The 17544-nt window shown below is 33.7% G+C and overlaps 1 protein-coding gene across 5 annotated transcripts in view; it reads right to left on the bottom strand.

The window, feature by feature from the left end:
- Nucleotides 1-2423: 2423 nt before the first annotated feature.
- LOC106180705 (hemicentin-1) overlaps nucleotides 2424-17544 on the bottom strand; it is a 64110-nt gene continuing 48989 nt past the window's right edge. The window contains exons 55-70 of one of the 5 annotated variants that reach the window (XM_087007695.1): nucleotides 17321-17485; nucleotides 16910-17056; nucleotides 16476-16613; nucleotides 15838-16197; nucleotides 15309-15371; nucleotides 14061-14180; nucleotides 11531-11665; nucleotides 10102-10221; nucleotides 9624-9740; nucleotides 9163-9294; nucleotides 8671-8799; nucleotides 7754-7876; nucleotides 5894-6088; nucleotides 5239-5358; nucleotides 4762-4888; nucleotides 2424-4521 (exon numbers count right to left, since the gene is read on the bottom strand). In XM_087007695.1, the coding sequence (XP_086863821.1) occupies nucleotides 4140-4521; nucleotides 4762-4888; nucleotides 5239-5358; nucleotides 5894-6088; nucleotides 7754-7876; nucleotides 8671-8799; nucleotides 9163-9294; nucleotides 9624-9740; nucleotides 10102-10221; nucleotides 11531-11665; nucleotides 14061-14180; nucleotides 15309-15371; nucleotides 15838-16197; nucleotides 16476-16613; nucleotides 16910-17056; nucleotides 17321-17485 (2573 nt within the window). In that variant the 3' untranslated portion in view covers nucleotides 2424-4139. The remainder of the gene's footprint in view (nucleotides 4522-4761; nucleotides 4889-5238; nucleotides 5359-5893; nucleotides 6089-7753; nucleotides 7877-8670; nucleotides 8800-9162; nucleotides 9295-9623; nucleotides 9741-10101; nucleotides 10222-11530; nucleotides 11666-14060; nucleotides 14181-15308; nucleotides 15372-15837; nucleotides 16198-16475; nucleotides 16614-16909; nucleotides 17057-17320; nucleotides 17486-17544) is intronic. The other 4 variants (XM_087007697.1, XM_087007696.1, XM_087007699.1 and 1 more) reach the window with 4 other exon arrangements.

Below are 17544 nucleotides of genomic sequence, written 5' to 3'. Positions count from 1 at the left end.
GATCGATACTGAAAAAGGACATAAATACAATAAATGTGCTGTGCCCGACGTTGCTTTTTCAAGTGTTAAGGTTCTTAATAAATTAACACTGTGTATAATTTTAAGAAATATCCCATTTCCTTCTATCGCGGTTTTCGGTCTAAAACTAAACGTTATAACACAGTGGTTTTGAAATATCAAAATAGCATTCTCACTAAAATTCAAAAAGACTAATAATAATAATAATAATAGGCCTATTCTCGGAGGAGGGGCAACATTAACTTTTGCATTACAACAAAAAATGATACATCAGATATTTCGTGACATAATACACTGTGTCTTTCTAAACGGAGATATTTTATGCTTAATTCAATTATTATAATTTGCACATTAAATTTTTTTATTGGAAGCAAGAAAAAAAATTCTAAAAAAGGAGTACATACCAATACCACTTATACTTGTGCGTATTTTTGCTCAAATCGAAACCACTGCAAATAATCGCATTTATTCTTGTACATTGCTCGTCATTCACAAGTGTCAGATAATAACATAAATAAAAATAATAAACATAAAATTGGCCTGTAGAATATGTACTATAATAGCAAATGAAACGGCAGTCAATCATCTTAATCAACAATCCTACTCTTGCTTCAGCTGGTACATGTAATATGGTGAAAATTGTACTTTTACCTTCAAGTTTTAAAGTTGTGACATGCAAACACTTTGAAAATAATATTTAAATGATTAAAATTATCTATTGTATAATAGTATAAAAACGGAAAGAAGTCGAATGGCTTTCAGATAAAATCAGGTGCATCGGCGATTTTCTTATTGCATAATATGAAAAATATTACGTATAAGTATGTTTTGAAACCAAAAATGATCGATTATTATTATTTAAAAGGGGAACACGATCGTTCTTAGTACACCATTTCAATATGTTTTAACAACATGTAGACCAAATATGCTCTGATGTGCACAGTAATTTTCAGCATACTGGATGCGTTCGTGCGTGTGTTTCCGGTTCCAAAATACTGTTGCCAAAAGACTGGAAGTTTCTATCAGACGCAAAAAAATGTATTTCGTAGGATCTTGGCAAAGGAGTTGGCACTTCTGAAATATCAAAATTTCATTTAAATAACGAAGTTGATACGTAGGCTATTCCAATGCAATTAAATTCGGATTTAGAATTTCTGAAAATGGAAAGACAATTGTGCTAATGTTGAAAGAACCGCACTGTGGTTGGTTAAGCAGCAGATTAAAAAATCGAATGATCAAATGTCAATGAAGTCTAATAATAATAGTAATGATAATAATAATGATATTTTTACGCTATGTTGTACGCTATGAGGAGTATGATCAAACGCTACTTGAAGGTTTTCACAAAGGTTCAAACTTATAGAGAATTTCTTTCAAGAAAAGGATTCGCACAGTTACGACTAAGACCAAGCTTTAGGGTCCAGATCTGATGCACATTTCAGTTTTTATTCATGACCAGCAAATTTTCCAAAATGAATGGCACAATAGCCTGTTCCTATTTTATGTAAATCGAAACTATAAAAGCACGGATAATATAGCCTTAAAAAGTTCTTTCGCTTATCTGCTTCAGTTGCAAACATTACAATAATTTCATGAAACGAAGAGCTAGTATGCAAGCTAAATGAAATTCAAATCACAACGGAGAAGTATGTAAATTACTTTGTCTGTAGACTTACGTACCGCATCATCGAGTTATGCACACAAGACGTAACTTCTTCTCACCTTCATACAAGTAAGCTTGTAGTCTAGTAGACATATTTGTTTCAGACTTAGGGCCCAAGCTTCAACGCTGAATGAAATGTTCGTCTCTGCGACTTCACCACACCTGTCCCGCGTCCTCTTCTTACAAGGCCCAGCTGTCAAGTGACCGACCAGTCAAGAAGACAGCTCGCACTGTGCTGACCGACTTATTGATATGCAAATCTCATCAGGTACTGCGCATTGCACTTGAAGAGTTGCTGTTGAAACCATTTTCAAAAAACGACCAACCTATATGGTCTTACATGATAATTGATAAAATCAATTTTTTGTGAGCTCACACTGATAATTTAGCCGTTCGTTCAGCAGTGTTTTTTACTCCCCCATTGCGAAATGAGCCTGGACCGTAGCAACTATGTCCACTCAACTCATTCGGGCGGTTATTGTCTTATTCGAATATAGTTCGTTCACTTTTCCATTGTCATTATGATTGGAGAAATGTGGTGCAGCTGTACCCACCACCAAAAGTGCATCGACTTTGATCAAAAAATTATTGTAGAGATCTTTCTTATGCTAGGGTGTACTGTATGTCCGTGTAAAAATGTCATTTTTTAGTGCATTAATTTTTTTCTGCCAACATCATTGCTGTCATACATATTTAATCATAGTTTTATCTACCTAGACATAGTCCCGAGAACTTAGACGAGTTATTTTGAAATATTTTATTACATAAAATGTACATTTGTTTTCTTATTTCAAAGTGTACAGTGCAATTCGCTATACAATTAACATGATGCTCCTTTGCAAGCACTGAGAGTTGCCGTTCTTTAATTCATATCTAAGTTCTAATATCTTTAAAAAGACATTCTCCAAACAATTACATATAACAAGTCAAATTGAAAAGCAGCATGAGAGCAAAGAAAAAAGGTTGTTTCCTAAACTGTCTATCACTATGATGGGAAATTTCCTTCTTCTTGTAGATGAAGTAATGAAATGCTCCTTAGCACAACTTAATTTCCCTGTTAAATTAATTGTGTTCCTAGAGGTAGTAAGTGTGCATGTTTTGGTAGGGATATGGTACTGCCTCTATACCAGTTGCTATGGCAACTACTAAATATATTTAAACAATATGATGCATTTGCCAAAATAGTACTATATTGCTAACAAATGAAAATGAATAAGAAGGTTCAAACCTTTTGAAAAGCTAGTCATGTCAAAAGGATGCTTTTGTGAGAAAAACATAAATGTTTTAAAAAAAAAATCTCAAAAATCTTGGCATCAGAGCATTGCCTAAATTTGTGAGTACACTTATGTTTACAACCTTCTTGTGGTTACATTGGCTCACATTAGCGAAGGTACCATATTCCCAAATTACCATTTTATGTTCTCATCAATTATTCATTATTGATGATTCTATGGAATTATGGAATTGTGATGGCATGATTGGACTTATGAATGCTTATACTAATCAGTACAGCAATATTAAAATGTCTCATTTTTATTGATAAAATATGGGCAAATTAAAGGGCAAAATAAAACCGTGATGCCACAAATACAAACAATAGACATACAAAAGATATCCACAGATCCAGGCAGTCCTTCCAACAACTTTCCTAGAAAAAAAATCCAAAATGTCCCCCCCCAAAACAAATACTCTCAAACCCTCTACAGTGTGCGCAGTGCAACAGATTGCACCTTTATTCAAAAATATTCTCTCAGGGAAGGCTTAGGGATATGCTCCTCTTTGTGATAACCTAGATCAACTAGTGATACATTGTACCTAAAAAAAAGTACCGCCACCATTCATATCCTGTGGCAACTGCTGCACACAGAGGTTTTATCTACTAGAGAAAGCTGCCACAGTCCCAACATACATGCATATGGCTTATTTGGCAACTTGTGTTGCAACATTATCAACTACAAAATGGGCTTGTGCAGAGCAGAACAAAAATTAAGAACACATCAAACTACTGTAGCATATAAAACCTTCAACATCATGTAAGTATTATTTATGTAAGCAGACGAAAAACATTTTCCTTTAGGTGTGATTTCTGTGTCAAAACTATCCCATTCTGCAGCATGCTTGTTGTGGATGATTGTCCAAATTAAAATAAGATGGAACAGGAGTTCAATTAGCAAACGAGGACACTTAATATTGCTATGAACCTAACGTAAACAACACTGGAATTGCCATTAATTAAGGAAAGTCACATGATCAATAATTTAGCTTCAGTGGTACCTATGGCAACAGTCAAATTATTAATGTGTACATATGTTATACAGGCATCATTTAACTCCTTATTTTACATGTTACTATGGCAATATTCAAATCCTGAATTTTATTAGCACCAAGTGTTATCATTGCACTTTAGCACCTTAACACAGGCATTTACATTTAAAACTTTCTCAGCAAGGTTCAAAATTTAATATGGGAAAGCAGAAACAGCAATGTGTATTAAGAAAGTAGTACGGTACATTAAGTGCCTCTTCGTGTGGTCAAAGGATCGTGCGCGCACTTTTATTTTGTATGTTGCCTGTCTTTCTAGAGGCCGTATCGTATACACCACTCCCTTGCCGTCTGAAGTCAATCTTATTTGGAATGGTATCTTAGGATCATTTTCTATAATGTCAAAGTATGTATTTGGTAACTGAACGCCATATTGGTTGTACGCTATTAACCTGATAAGATCTTGATACGCAGGGATGCCACTGGGGAGAGAGACTGTGCGCACTTGTAGAATATCTGCATAGCGGGAATTGGTCGGACATGGTTGGTTTGAAGACGAACATTCTAAAACACAGTCCCTGAAATGATAAGGTGAATATTTGTAATCTGCTGCCATAGACAAAAACTTTAAAGTATGGTCATTCAACCACCAGATAAAATCAATGAAAACTGCATTTAAAAAAGTTTCAGCTTTCAACTCTCCAATCTTTGAGATATTGAGACACTCAAATATGAAACTTAGTGCAGTATACAAGTGAAATAAAATAAATGCTGACAAATATGAAAAAACAGTCATTTAAATACAATATTTGGCTCACCCTGTGATTGGATCCCTCTTGTAGTTATCTGGACACACTGTATCAATACATGTGTAGTCTCCACGTCTGTTAAAACAGATCTGTTTTGGGTCACACTTAGCTGTCTTAAGCTTACATTCATCAATGTCTGAAATAAGGTAAAAAATGCTATCATTATGAAATCAGAAATATAAAATTCAGAAATTTAAAATGAATGACTGTAAAAAGGTGTTAAGAGGAGCACCTTTTTGATACAAAATTAATTATAGTACCAAAACTACTGGTACACATTTCTGTTACTGATGAGTATTACAATTTGTACCTACATTATTGATTTTTACTCAAAGTTTCATCAGATTCTCCAAAATTCATTTCATGGAATTTGCCCAATGACATAACTATCCAATGTGGCCAAAATCCATATCATAGAGATGTGATAAACATGCGTATGTACATTTTCAATCCGTACAGAACAGGCCTTTACCCCACCACACATACCTATACAAGTTCTTTTATTGCTGCTCAGTTTATATCCAGGTGGACAGAGACATCTATAGCTGCCCTCTGTGTTCTGACACTTGTGTTGGCAGCGACCCTGTTGCTGGCACTCATCATAATCTATGAAGGAAATGTTCGTAATACTGAGAGAACGCAAGTCATTCGGTAAATCAATCACTATCAGTATGAGAAAAGAAGCTTTAAAGTCTTGATTTTGCGACATTTTGTAACTGCTGGTAAAAAAAAATCCATCACTGACACAAAATACACAGGGTTCAATACAGTTTGCATGGTATTCAATATTTTCAACTTGATGCAAACTGGACAGAGGTACAGAGGTGGAATCATAGGCCACTGTGGGTGACAAAAGCCTGAAAAAATCTGAAAATCAACATCCTGGACTAGGGCCAGATTACTTTAGAACCCAAGGCAAGAAAGAGAGAAAAGGTCAAAATCCTTGTTTGACCAAACTGGGACCTATACATGTATTTACGCCAATTGACATCATCACATTCAAAAAGGCCAATGTTTTCCCAAAATTAAATACTCTTTGGGAAATCTTGAATACAGAACCCTCTTTCATATATATTCATATATATTAGACATTCATACAGTAACAAAATGTTTGCTGAGGAAGTCATATGCTGATGCATACCAACACAACGCTCCTGTCGTCTATCATAACGGAAGCCAACAGGGCATGCAACACGCAGTGTGGATCCACCACTCAGTGCACATGGTTTGCCAGGCTGGCATTCTGATTGGGTGTAAGCATCGTGGTTATATTGGTTACTAGGGTAAGGAGAGCCAATCACATTGAGGACCTCACCACGATCCAAGAATTCCAGGCCTGAAATTTGAATATAGATGGCAGTGGGTGGCAGGAAGTACACACCAATGTCACACAACCAGAAGGCAAGATAACATTAAGACAAGATGGCAGCTCTCATGGTGCTACATTTGCAAAAATTATTGTTACTTTCCTTGGATGAATAAGTGTGAAAGGTGGTTTTGTGGCATCGCAAAAAAGGGCAATACATACACAGGTTTAATTTTTACCATCATGGTATAAATGGAGGACAAATAAGGGAAAAGAAACCAAAATGCAGATTATTCATTGCCATGACTTCTTTGAAATGATTTTTTGTAATAGGCTATTAAAAAATTGCCATCTTCTCTGTGAACAATGCCTTTGGGTAATATCAACTTAAACTTCATGCAACCAAGTTCTATTTAAATTGCTTACTTAAAAATCTTATCAATAATTTAGTCAAATAAAAGTTTGACTGTAGATGTACTGTATTAAAAAAAATTTTTTTAAGTATCTCAAAAATCTACTTTTGATTTCATCAATAAACAAAAAGTAAAATAAAACAATTTAGAAAACAATTTTCAAAATACTAATTCTATTTCAAAATAAAAAGAATCTAGATAACACATGAAAAATATGCAAAAAGCCAAAATGTATGATTTTTATAGTCATTCATCTTAGGCTATTCAACATTCCGTTATAATGCACCTTTTTATATGCAATTTAGATAGCATTATTGTCTTCTACCATTTTTACATAATAAATTATATTGACATATTTTGCATTAGTGCAACTAGTTGAGGCAAATATATGCACATTTTTCTTCTAGTAAATTTGCTTCTATTTTTTGAGAAAATTAAAAAGATATGTTGCATGAAGTCCGTGATATGTGACCATTGATGCACCTTTGCATGCTTTTAAATTAAGTGAGACAAGCACATTATTAGAAAAAATAATAAGACAAACCAACAAAACAAAACAAAAAATTAATACAAGTTCAGCATTTTTGAGTTATTAATATGCCCATTTGTCATGCCTACAGTTAGAATTACTAAAGACAAACACAGCAGTATTTATAATAAATTACATGCAACATCAAACAAACAAATCAGTGAAATGACTACTCAGAGTCTGAAAAATCAAAAGCTTATACAGCAATTACATGGAATTTTCAAGTAAATTATTTACATTAACATTTTCTTACTTTTCAATGAAATTCATTTTGTTCAAAATTAAAAAGTAATTACTGTAGCAGCTTAACCTGCACATGTAATAAGTGATATTGTGGTTAAAATATGTTGCATGCAACAACTACCCTGAGCTTTAGAACCTATGTGCTTCAGCTTCTTCATTTCAGAATTTTAATCATTGCAAGCTTTTTGGACTCTGACATTCATTGAACTTGGTGATTGAAGTTTACTACAACAGTAACAAACGCACATCCAAATATCAGGATTTTGTGGTTTCATAGAAAGGCAAATGTGACTTAGTTAATAAACTCATCTAACATTTGTGGTCTGATGTAGCAAATTTCAATCAAACACTGCTAAGGTTCAGATGTGACAAACAGACATGTATGGAAACTTGAAATTGAAGAAACTGGCCCATGTAGCTTGTGATACTCAGACTAGCACTAACAGACCCTGCTTCAGACATATTTGACAAAAAACATGAGACATGGTGCAGACTGCAATGGATGCTAACCAGCACATGACTTCTTATCAGCCAATCGTTTCATTCCAGGAGGGCAAAGGCACTCAAAATTTCCTGGAATATTGCGGCACTGGTAGGTGCATGGACTTTTTGGCCCCGCACATTCATTGATATCTGAAATACTTGATTGGGTTAGTGAAGAAATGACACACACACCTGGAAATTCCATACAGATAAAAAACTGTAATTTTCCCCATTGTTGTTTTATGTAGTTATGTCTTGCAAGAAGTATTGGATCTTGGGAAATATTTTAGAAAAAATTAACAACTGGAAACAGTAAAGCACCAATGTTAATAAAGATAACAAATGCTTGAAAGGCTCTATGAACCAATCAAAAATACAAGTTAAATATCATCAAAATATGTGAATCTGAAAATCCCCTATGAGCAATATGACCCATACTAGTATGGATCTCAGAGATATGTCACTTTAACTGCATATAATTACAAGAACACTCTTTGGGCATGACAAAACATATATGGAATTCAATAATTATTTCCACAGGTTTAACATGACTATCATTTCTGTATTACCCAAAGAATTTCAAATTTTCTGAACATTCAGTTTATCAGACCAACTAAAAATTTCATACATTTTCCATGCCAAAATCACATTTTTAGTCCCTGTCAGTGTACGACATGAACTGAGAACTACAATAGTATTCTTAGACAAAGTAAAATATTTCAGTCCCTGGCAATTTTTTCTCATTATGTGACATTAACACTGACCTGACCCCAAATGCCAGTGCAAGTAAAATTACACACCAGGCCCATAATAAGTGGTACATTTGTCCAGTTACTATTTCTGCCCTGGTCCAGTATAGGTTCTTAGATCCTGGGCTTTATGTTTTTGGCACCAACTGTTTTCTATAAGAAAGTATGCAATATTTTACCCCATTCTCTACTCACCCACACAGGGCTTTCCTGGCCCATCAGAGCGGTAACCTCTAGGACAGGTACATGTGTAACCTCCATATGAATTGATACACTTCTGGTTATAGTGACATCTACTCAGGCCAAGAGTACACTCATCTTGGTCTGTAAAAATAAAGAAAAAAATGTTATAATGGTAAACTTTTATAAAATGAACATATCACAGAAATTATGTATTTTGATGAAAATTTAAGAGTTATTTAATAATTAATATGAATAATTCAATCAAATAAAAGCTTGGTGGAAATGTAACTAATTAATTTAATACTTAAAAAAACAACATCGTGCTTTTTAACAGCTAGGTGGCATTAAGGAGACATATAAATGCACTTTAAACAGATGAGCCATAGTAAGTGCTTTCCTGGACAGGATTCTATATTAAAGTAGCCTGTTGACATGGGAATGACACACTGGTTCTACAATAAAACCAAATTAAGCACATAAGTATCCCGATGGCTTTCCACTCACCTATACAAGTGCCATTTGCTGCCTTCTCAAAGCCTTTGGGACAAGACTTGACACACTGGAAGCTGCCCTGAGTGTTGTGACAGTCCTCGTCTGGACGACAGTTGTGACTATTGTGTGCACATTCATCTATGTCTGCAATAAAAGGTACTTGTATTACAAGGAGTACAGTTGTAGGAACTTATACTATGGAGGTATGCAGGCCCGTAGCAATTTCAAGGTTGGTTCTTTTTCTGAAAAAAGTGGACATTATACCATAAAACTTTCGTGTACATAGATCAAATTTTACCCACAGCATACCTTAACCTCACAAAAAGGATTTATTCAAAAAGCCAACACTTTCCCCTGGCTAAGGGCATGAATGAAAATTTGAAAATGAAGATCAAAGATTGTCTGTGTCAGTGCTGAAAGTCAAACTCCCACTACCACCCTTCAATTAACATGAGATATTTACATGATATTACCTCTGCATACTCCTCCAATGACCAACTCAAATCCTCCAGGACACGAACACTCATAACTGCCTGGTGTGTTCACACACTGGTGACTGCATGGGTTGGATTGCTTACACTCATCCACATCTAAAATATTTAAGGTCATCCAGCAATCCCTTAGCAAATGTTTCTTAACATTACATTAATAATGGCATGTAATAAATGAAACATTAAATTAATATATAAAGTTTCTGATGATTTAATAACAGCATTATTATTACCGTATAAAATACACAAATTCATAGAATTTTTTCACTCACGTTCACATTCATGTGACCTAAAATATCTAAAACAAACTCAAGTCCACCATAAGTTGATAGGTTCTTGGTCAATTAAGGCTTCTTTTATATTTGCCAACTTAAAATTAAATCTAATGACAATAAATAAATTAATTTATAAATATCTTAAATCATTTTCCAATGGTACAAGAATAAAATAAATTTCTTACCAATACATTTGGTTCGTCCAACAAGTCTGTAACCATGTTTACAACGACATCTAAAGCTACCAATCAGATTGAGGCATGTTTGGTCACATGGGTTCTGCGTGTCTCGGCACTCATTGATATCTAAATTAATGTGATATATGAAATAAATGTACAATATATAAAACAACATATAGCAATGACCAAATGAGGGCATATGTTGACATGTGACAGGTTTTGGTGTGATTTGTTGCTTGGGCATCTGAACTCTCTCTATTCAGGGGCATCAGATATAAACTCCATGTCAGGCTAAAATGGAGATGTTATTATTCTTGAAATCCAAACAGTAAAGGCTCTTGACAGTTAAGACAAAGTTATAATTAATGGGCAATTGGAAGCCATGCTGAAGCATTTTATGGAAAACAGTAACAAAAGATTAAAATGTTAAATTGGATGGTCAGCCAACAACAACCTTAATTAAAATTTTATCTTCAAATTGTATTTTATATGTTTTATATACACCAGTACGTACAATAATTTTGTTGTAAAACTCTCTGAACTTGTATTTGTGTCAACAACAAAGCACTATTGTTCTAACCGAATCTTCAATACAGGCAAAATATTTTTGGTCCAAGATTTTAATGAACTTTCAAAGGCATAAATTATATATCTTCCAGAGATATGATTGACACGTTTTATCTACAAATCATGTTTCTTTTAGATGAAAACATGTTCTAAAATTCATTGGCACACACATGGCAACAAAATAAGACAATTTGGGTATATTCCTGTAGAGGCTATACCACATTTTCGCAAATGATACTTGGAATTTATAAAATGTTTAGAAAAGATATTTCACTTACACAATAACTGGTCCTGCCTCAAAAGCAGTAACCCAACCTGGTTTTGCAAATGGTGTAAATGCTAGTAATTTACAACCAAACCCGAGTCCCTCATAACTTCATATTGTATTTTGAGACAGGCTTTCATAAGATTTTTTACTTTAAGGTAAGAATACACCTTTAACTTGCTTAAATGACCTAGAATTGTATGACTGCAAGGGGCTTTGTAGCCAACGATGATTGCTTAGATACAATATGGATATTCCTTATAAGAAAATACAATTTTGCATGGTTGTTTTAGTTCAAATCAGCAAAAATGAAGAACACACCCATTTGAGCAAGATTTGACTTGCCTTTTCACAGAATGTGAAGTTCGCTTCACCTTCATGGCAATAATAAGGAAATTATTCTTACAATTACCATATATATGCATATAGATTCCTGTTTAAAGGCAAGACCAAACAACTGCAGTATAAAACAAGAGGCTTACTATCACAAAATATGTATTTTCTTAGTCAACTGGTTCATGGGTTATTGGGGTAGGGTGGGGGTTGGAAGGTGTTATATACAGTCCATATTGCCATGAGTGAACCATGAAGGTCACTGGGTACCTTGGCATGACAGTCCGCCCGAAGTGCGTCTGAAGCCATGTCCGCACTTGACCATGCAGCGGTACGAGCCAATGGTGTTCACACACTCTTGGTTTCTATGGCAACGGGCAATACGTGTATCACACTCATCAATATCTGAATTAGAAGAGACAATTACGGGTAAAGCAAGGTAAAAATGTTATGCTGTAGGTATTACTTTTAATCATTAATGTTATTAAGAATGTTACGTGGTTATGAACAGCTGGTGGTCCACTTGGTGATGTTTGAACAAAACTGAACAATTATAACACCATTATGAAAATAAACCAACTTATAATTATGTTAAGTAACAGCTTATAAAAACATAAATAAAAACAACTTGCAGATTCAATTTTTTTCATGAAAAGCATTATCTGGTTGAAACAAATGAACATGCAAGACTGTCTAAACATGGAGGAAATATATTTCTAATATCAATGAGATATGTTGGTAGTAATGCGAAGGCGACCACACATGCACCACAATGCACTTGAACAGGAAGTAACACTGGGAACAGATCACAAACATGCAAATAACTCTTAAAGTATTAATGAGCAAGGTCAGAGTTTTTCATTTCATTTCTTTTTCTTACCTTTATTTTATTGTTATTCGTTATCATTTATCTTTTATTTTTGAAAAACTTAAAATTTTTGTGACATTTGTTTTCGCCAGAAATCTAGTAAAAAAAACTCCTCTTCAGAGTAAATGAATCTACTAAGCATTTGTGCTGATTTGAAAAATATATCCAGTAAAAATCACTTAATTTTAATAAGTGAACTTTGAATAATTTTCTTTCTCTGGACAACCATGATCTTAAATGTAGTGCTTTGTACATCATGACAACCTGAACTGGACTGAGATGCTTTTAAAAATCTTGTAAATTTTGTCACATGTAGAATATATGCAATGCAGTGTAAGTGTACATGCCATTATTATGAAAGCGAGACTAAATGGATATACATTTATATACAACTTTTTTTCTGCCAATCAATGTTTTTATCAAACAGAAGTTACTTTCATTTTAAGTAGATTTTCAATGTGTCCATTTTCACGTTATCCTTTGCATTTCAATTCAAATTTTCTTTTTTTTTTTGTATGGTACATATAGAATTATGGACAAAGTAGTACAATTGTTTTGGGTAATTAAATCAAGACACTGATCCTAGCTTAATTTTTCAATATAGCAGCTATCAGCCTCAGCTGACAATCCTATTTAATTTCTACATGTATAAGGCACAAAATTATGGAATGGAATATGCATACAAATGAAGCACTTAGACACATGCACGCATATTAACTCATCTTAATTTCTTCATCTTGAAAAAACTATTATAACTGAACTTCACATATCATTATTCATATCATTCTTGACATTTTGTGTCAGTTTCTCTTACCTGATATAGATATGTTTACAATTTGTACATCATTTAGTAGCCATCATTTTAAGACAAATTTACGAACAAAAATAAATTCACGATTAACTATTGTTATCATTTATAGCAGCTGTTTCTACAACTCACTTCAAATAATAATGTTGTGAATTTACAGAGCTACCATTTAGCAAGCTGCTACTGCCAAGTGTTCATACGTAGCTATAAGTCTGAGCAAGAAGAGCACTACTGTGCTAGAAATGAGAAGCTATTTATTGTCTTTTTAAAAGCAATTTTCCAAAGTGTAATTACCAGATAATGGTGTCTAATATATCCATCTACTGTAGCATAGATAACATTTTAAAGATCATCAAGACTTTCAATTATTGATAGTAGCAGAATCAATGGTGTTAATATCATGAGTTAAAAATATTCAGATAATTTTTCCATGGTTATTAAAATATAAATAAGGACAATTCATATTCACTTAACTACAACATGACTTTGCATTTTGTTAAATAAATTAAATGTTGTTCTGAGGGTGCAGATTTTGTCATGCTTCTGTGAAAATAGTAATTATTATTATTATTATTATTATTATTGAACAGATTCTTAGACAAGACTACAGAGAGAGGGAGATACGTACTTTGGAAAGGGCAAGCAAACCAGATGACAGAAACGGGTTGGGAAACAGAATATGAACATTAATGATAACAGGAGGGAAAAAGGGGCATTGGAGAAATGGGTCTGGAGTAGTAAGTGCAGAAGAACAAGGAAAAATCATTTGTTTTCATTAAAAGAAATTTGAAAAAAAAAAATGCATAAAGCTCATTCTCATTGGTAGTCAATGCACTACTGATCGGAATTAGAGCTATATTGGTACACCTATTGCCTACCCCGTGGATTAACATATCTATCTATCCCGACTTCCATGTTTATTCAGATATGGCTTTTTTTATTGGTGCAACTGAAATTAAGTCAATTTCAAAATTCCAAGCCACATGCAAAGCAGAGTAGGGCCATATGTGCTCATTCTCTGTGCTTGCATCGGAATCTCTACCCTACTGCTGCTGAAAGGCTATGATTAGAGCTACACAATGACCTATATACAAGTACGTAGGTCACTGAGCTACTTTATCCACCTTTACAAGTCCTCCCGTCGGGACCTAGTCTTAACCCAAGAGGACATGAACATGAAAAGCTGCCAGGACTGTTGTGGCAGTAATGTGAACATGGGTCCAATCTCACACACTCATCATCGTCTGAGGAAACAAAAATATTCACCACAGATGATTAATTTAAGTGGATTCCATGCATGTTATAAACAAATATTTTTAACATCAATATACATAATGCACATATACTACCAACCAAATGATAATTCTATATACCTATTGGTTGTATTTCTTTTACAAATTATGATTACCAATATAAAAATACTGATCAATCACTACTGTTAGCTGTTTATAGAATTACACTCCACATTCTTTTGTTAGCTTTTTATTTCCTACCACTATTTAACTAGTAGTACACTAAAATATCTCAAAAGTTGAAAATTATCTTACAATTCTTCTAAAAAATATCTAATGTGCAACCGTTAGCTTTGCACCCATAGAGTTAAACTGAGCATTGGGATAACAGAAACAGACATTTGTGTTTCATATCTCTGCTATCAATTTTAATTTAGCAGATTCCTCTGAGGTTTTTTTGAATAGATTTTTTATTCAGGGTGAATTAAAGGCATAATCTTAAACATGCTTGAGGTGAAATCTCCACTTTCTATGCTTTTTAAGCAAAAAGGCCAACTGTGGAAATTGTGCACTATCAAGCTATATGTGATGGGGATACCAAAGGCATTTAAGCTGATGCTTCTCTCAAAGTAATAAAGCAGACATTATTTTCTATATGTCTTCCTGTGAACCTTGTCAACATTAGCTGAAGTACTGTTGTTTTAATATTTTTCCTCATAAATTTAGTCAATCTTAAAAGTGTCTGCTGTTAAAAAACATGTTTTTTTATAAATATTTTGAAAAATTATAATCACTCATGACAAATACATGTCAAATTTCTGTGCTACTTAGATATGACTGTGTTATCATTAAATATTAACACTCATTAACAATGGTGCCTCATCTCACCCTAACAACATATACTAATGCATATTCAAAAAACACAAATAGATACATAAATAAAGTGCAAAATAACTGACACACATGTGGCTGTGCGACAATATAAGTTAGTAACAAAACAAATATTTCACATTTCTCAATATCATATTTATAATAATATATGATTATGTTAAAAATGCAGAAATATTGTCAACTTAATCTGCCATACAGAAATAACTAGATGGAATCAGAAAGCAAGCAACTTTAAGAACCCTATCTTACCCCGGCAATATGGTCCTTCTGGATCTAAGAAAAATCCTTTCGGGCATTTGTTGCTTGGTGTGCCTGAAAAACATAGCCATGTAAATCCAGTGTTCAAAAACTTAATAAAATAGTAAATATACCTTAATCAATATTTTATGCATTTCATGTCATTGGTCTATTATCATATAATCATCATTCATTTTTTAAATTAATGAATGGAAGAGATTAATATGTGAAAGAGGGTTAAATTTCACAAATTATATTTGTATAAATCCTGTTTATATTATTCATTACACTATGTAAATCTTGTTGATTCAACTTTTTTAAACGCTTAAGACATTATTATTTCATACTGCTGCTTGCAAAATACAAACCAATTGTTTCTTATATTTCAAAAACACCTTTAGCATTGATATTAGTTAAAAGCTCTGAAGATATTTTATTACATATTTGCCAGAAATAGTTTAACATATAAAAAACTATGTGTATAATAATAATAACTATTATAATTATTTCGATGAGCAAAAAAGCTGCAATTGCATTATACCTTTGGCAATCCTTGCAGAAAGCTGATACCTCATCACCTCCTCGCTGGGTTCAAACTTCACAGTTAAATCATCCGCAAAAAGTTTCTGCACCAAATATGGCATTTTGCCAAGCTCTGCATCATATGTTATTGTGTGGTTCCAGGCATAGGGTATAATGTAGTTCCCTATTTTGAACATCCTTGTTGAATAAGCATAGATTGCGCCAGGAGCTGTCTGAATGTACTCTTCTTCGTAGGGCTCTACTTTGATGATGGCAGACGGCGGAAGCTGTGGGACATATCCATTGACTACAATGTCCAGCTGTAACTCACCATTGCTGTCCATTCCACGAGCTATGTGAATCATTCTAAGAATTTCACCTATGGAGTAGGAAAGAGAGAAGTAGAAGTAAATAAACATGAGATCAAATAAATTGGTAAATCAATGAGAAATACATAATAAAAATTATGTATATAAACTAACTCTGAAAAAAACTAGACAAATGTAACTTTAAAATTAAAACAAAATATGGAATGTTGGTAACAAAATTTAACTGGTCAATGTCACACCAGTAGAGGAAGAGCTCCATGAAGTTATGATATTGTTAAAAATTCCTATTCCTTTAAAAAACTGATACTCGAGAGAGCACAACACAGACCTGTAGAAAACTCCACTTGTACTTCTCTGCGGAACTCTCCCTTGGTAAGTGTGTATCCATTAACAGCCTCTCCTACCTCAAGAGCTGTGGTCCAATATATAGGGGTCAGAATAGAGATGAGATGCTCCATAAGGCGGCCTAAAATAAGACAGAAATATATGAATTGTCTGAAGACAAAATTTGCTAAAATTACCCAAGGTGTCTAGCAAGACACTGAAATATTAACTAGTGTACAAACAACTCTAAAAATTCTAATTAGCAAAAGTAGCACTTATCTCCCAAAGCTATGCAACTACTAGTGCATATAAATGTGACTGTAAAACTCCTTTGTTTACAATTCTCAACTAAATCCTTTATTACCTTCAATAACAATTACAATTTTCTACATTATATGCACTGTTTCATTCAGTAAAAGACCTGACAACAGTTCTCACCTATGGACCTTGGAATGTTGTGTAGTTTAGCAGTGACAATAGTTCCTGATTCAGATGGAGTGATGTTGGCAATTAGTGTTGATACTCCAAAGTCAATGTCATTGACATTGCCAATGATGTTACCCATAGCTTTTGTTGGAAGTCCACCTGAAACATTAAAAAAAATTCACAAAACATTTTGGATAGGAATAAAACATACTGATAAAAATCGCCTTTAATTATAAGACCCTAAAATATTCTATGAACTTGTTTTTTTCATATTTTCCTTACTATCCAGTATCAGCAGAGGAATTGTCTAGAATGTCCAGATATTCTCCTTCATCAGAGGTACAATATATAATATTATGTATATAACACATATATCAGCACAAGACCCCTTTTCAAATGTCCTCTGCCTTGACAAGTTTTTACCTCCACAAGACTTAATATTGCACTTCTGAATTTGTGTTTCATCTCCCAAGCAATGCTTTCCACCAAAACGTGGCTGTGAGCAGGATCTGGTACGTTTCTGTTCCCCACCCCCGCAGGTCTGTGTGCACTTGGACCAGTCACTCCAGCGACTCCATTGGCCATCCACTGTAATAACAGCATATTAAATGTGATAACACCAAAATACAAAATTGCAGAAAAGTTGT

The sequence above is a fragment of the Lingula anatina genome, chromosome 3, assembly GCF_051362555.1.
Source record: "Lingula anatina isolate TDL-2025a chromosome 3, LinAna3.0, whole genome shotgun sequence".
NCBI lineage: Eukaryota > Metazoa > Brachiopoda > Lingulata > Lingulida > Lingulidae > Lingula > Lingula anatina.
Note: the sequence above shows the minus strand (reverse complement) of the source record. Positions and strands in the feature narration are given on the sequence as shown.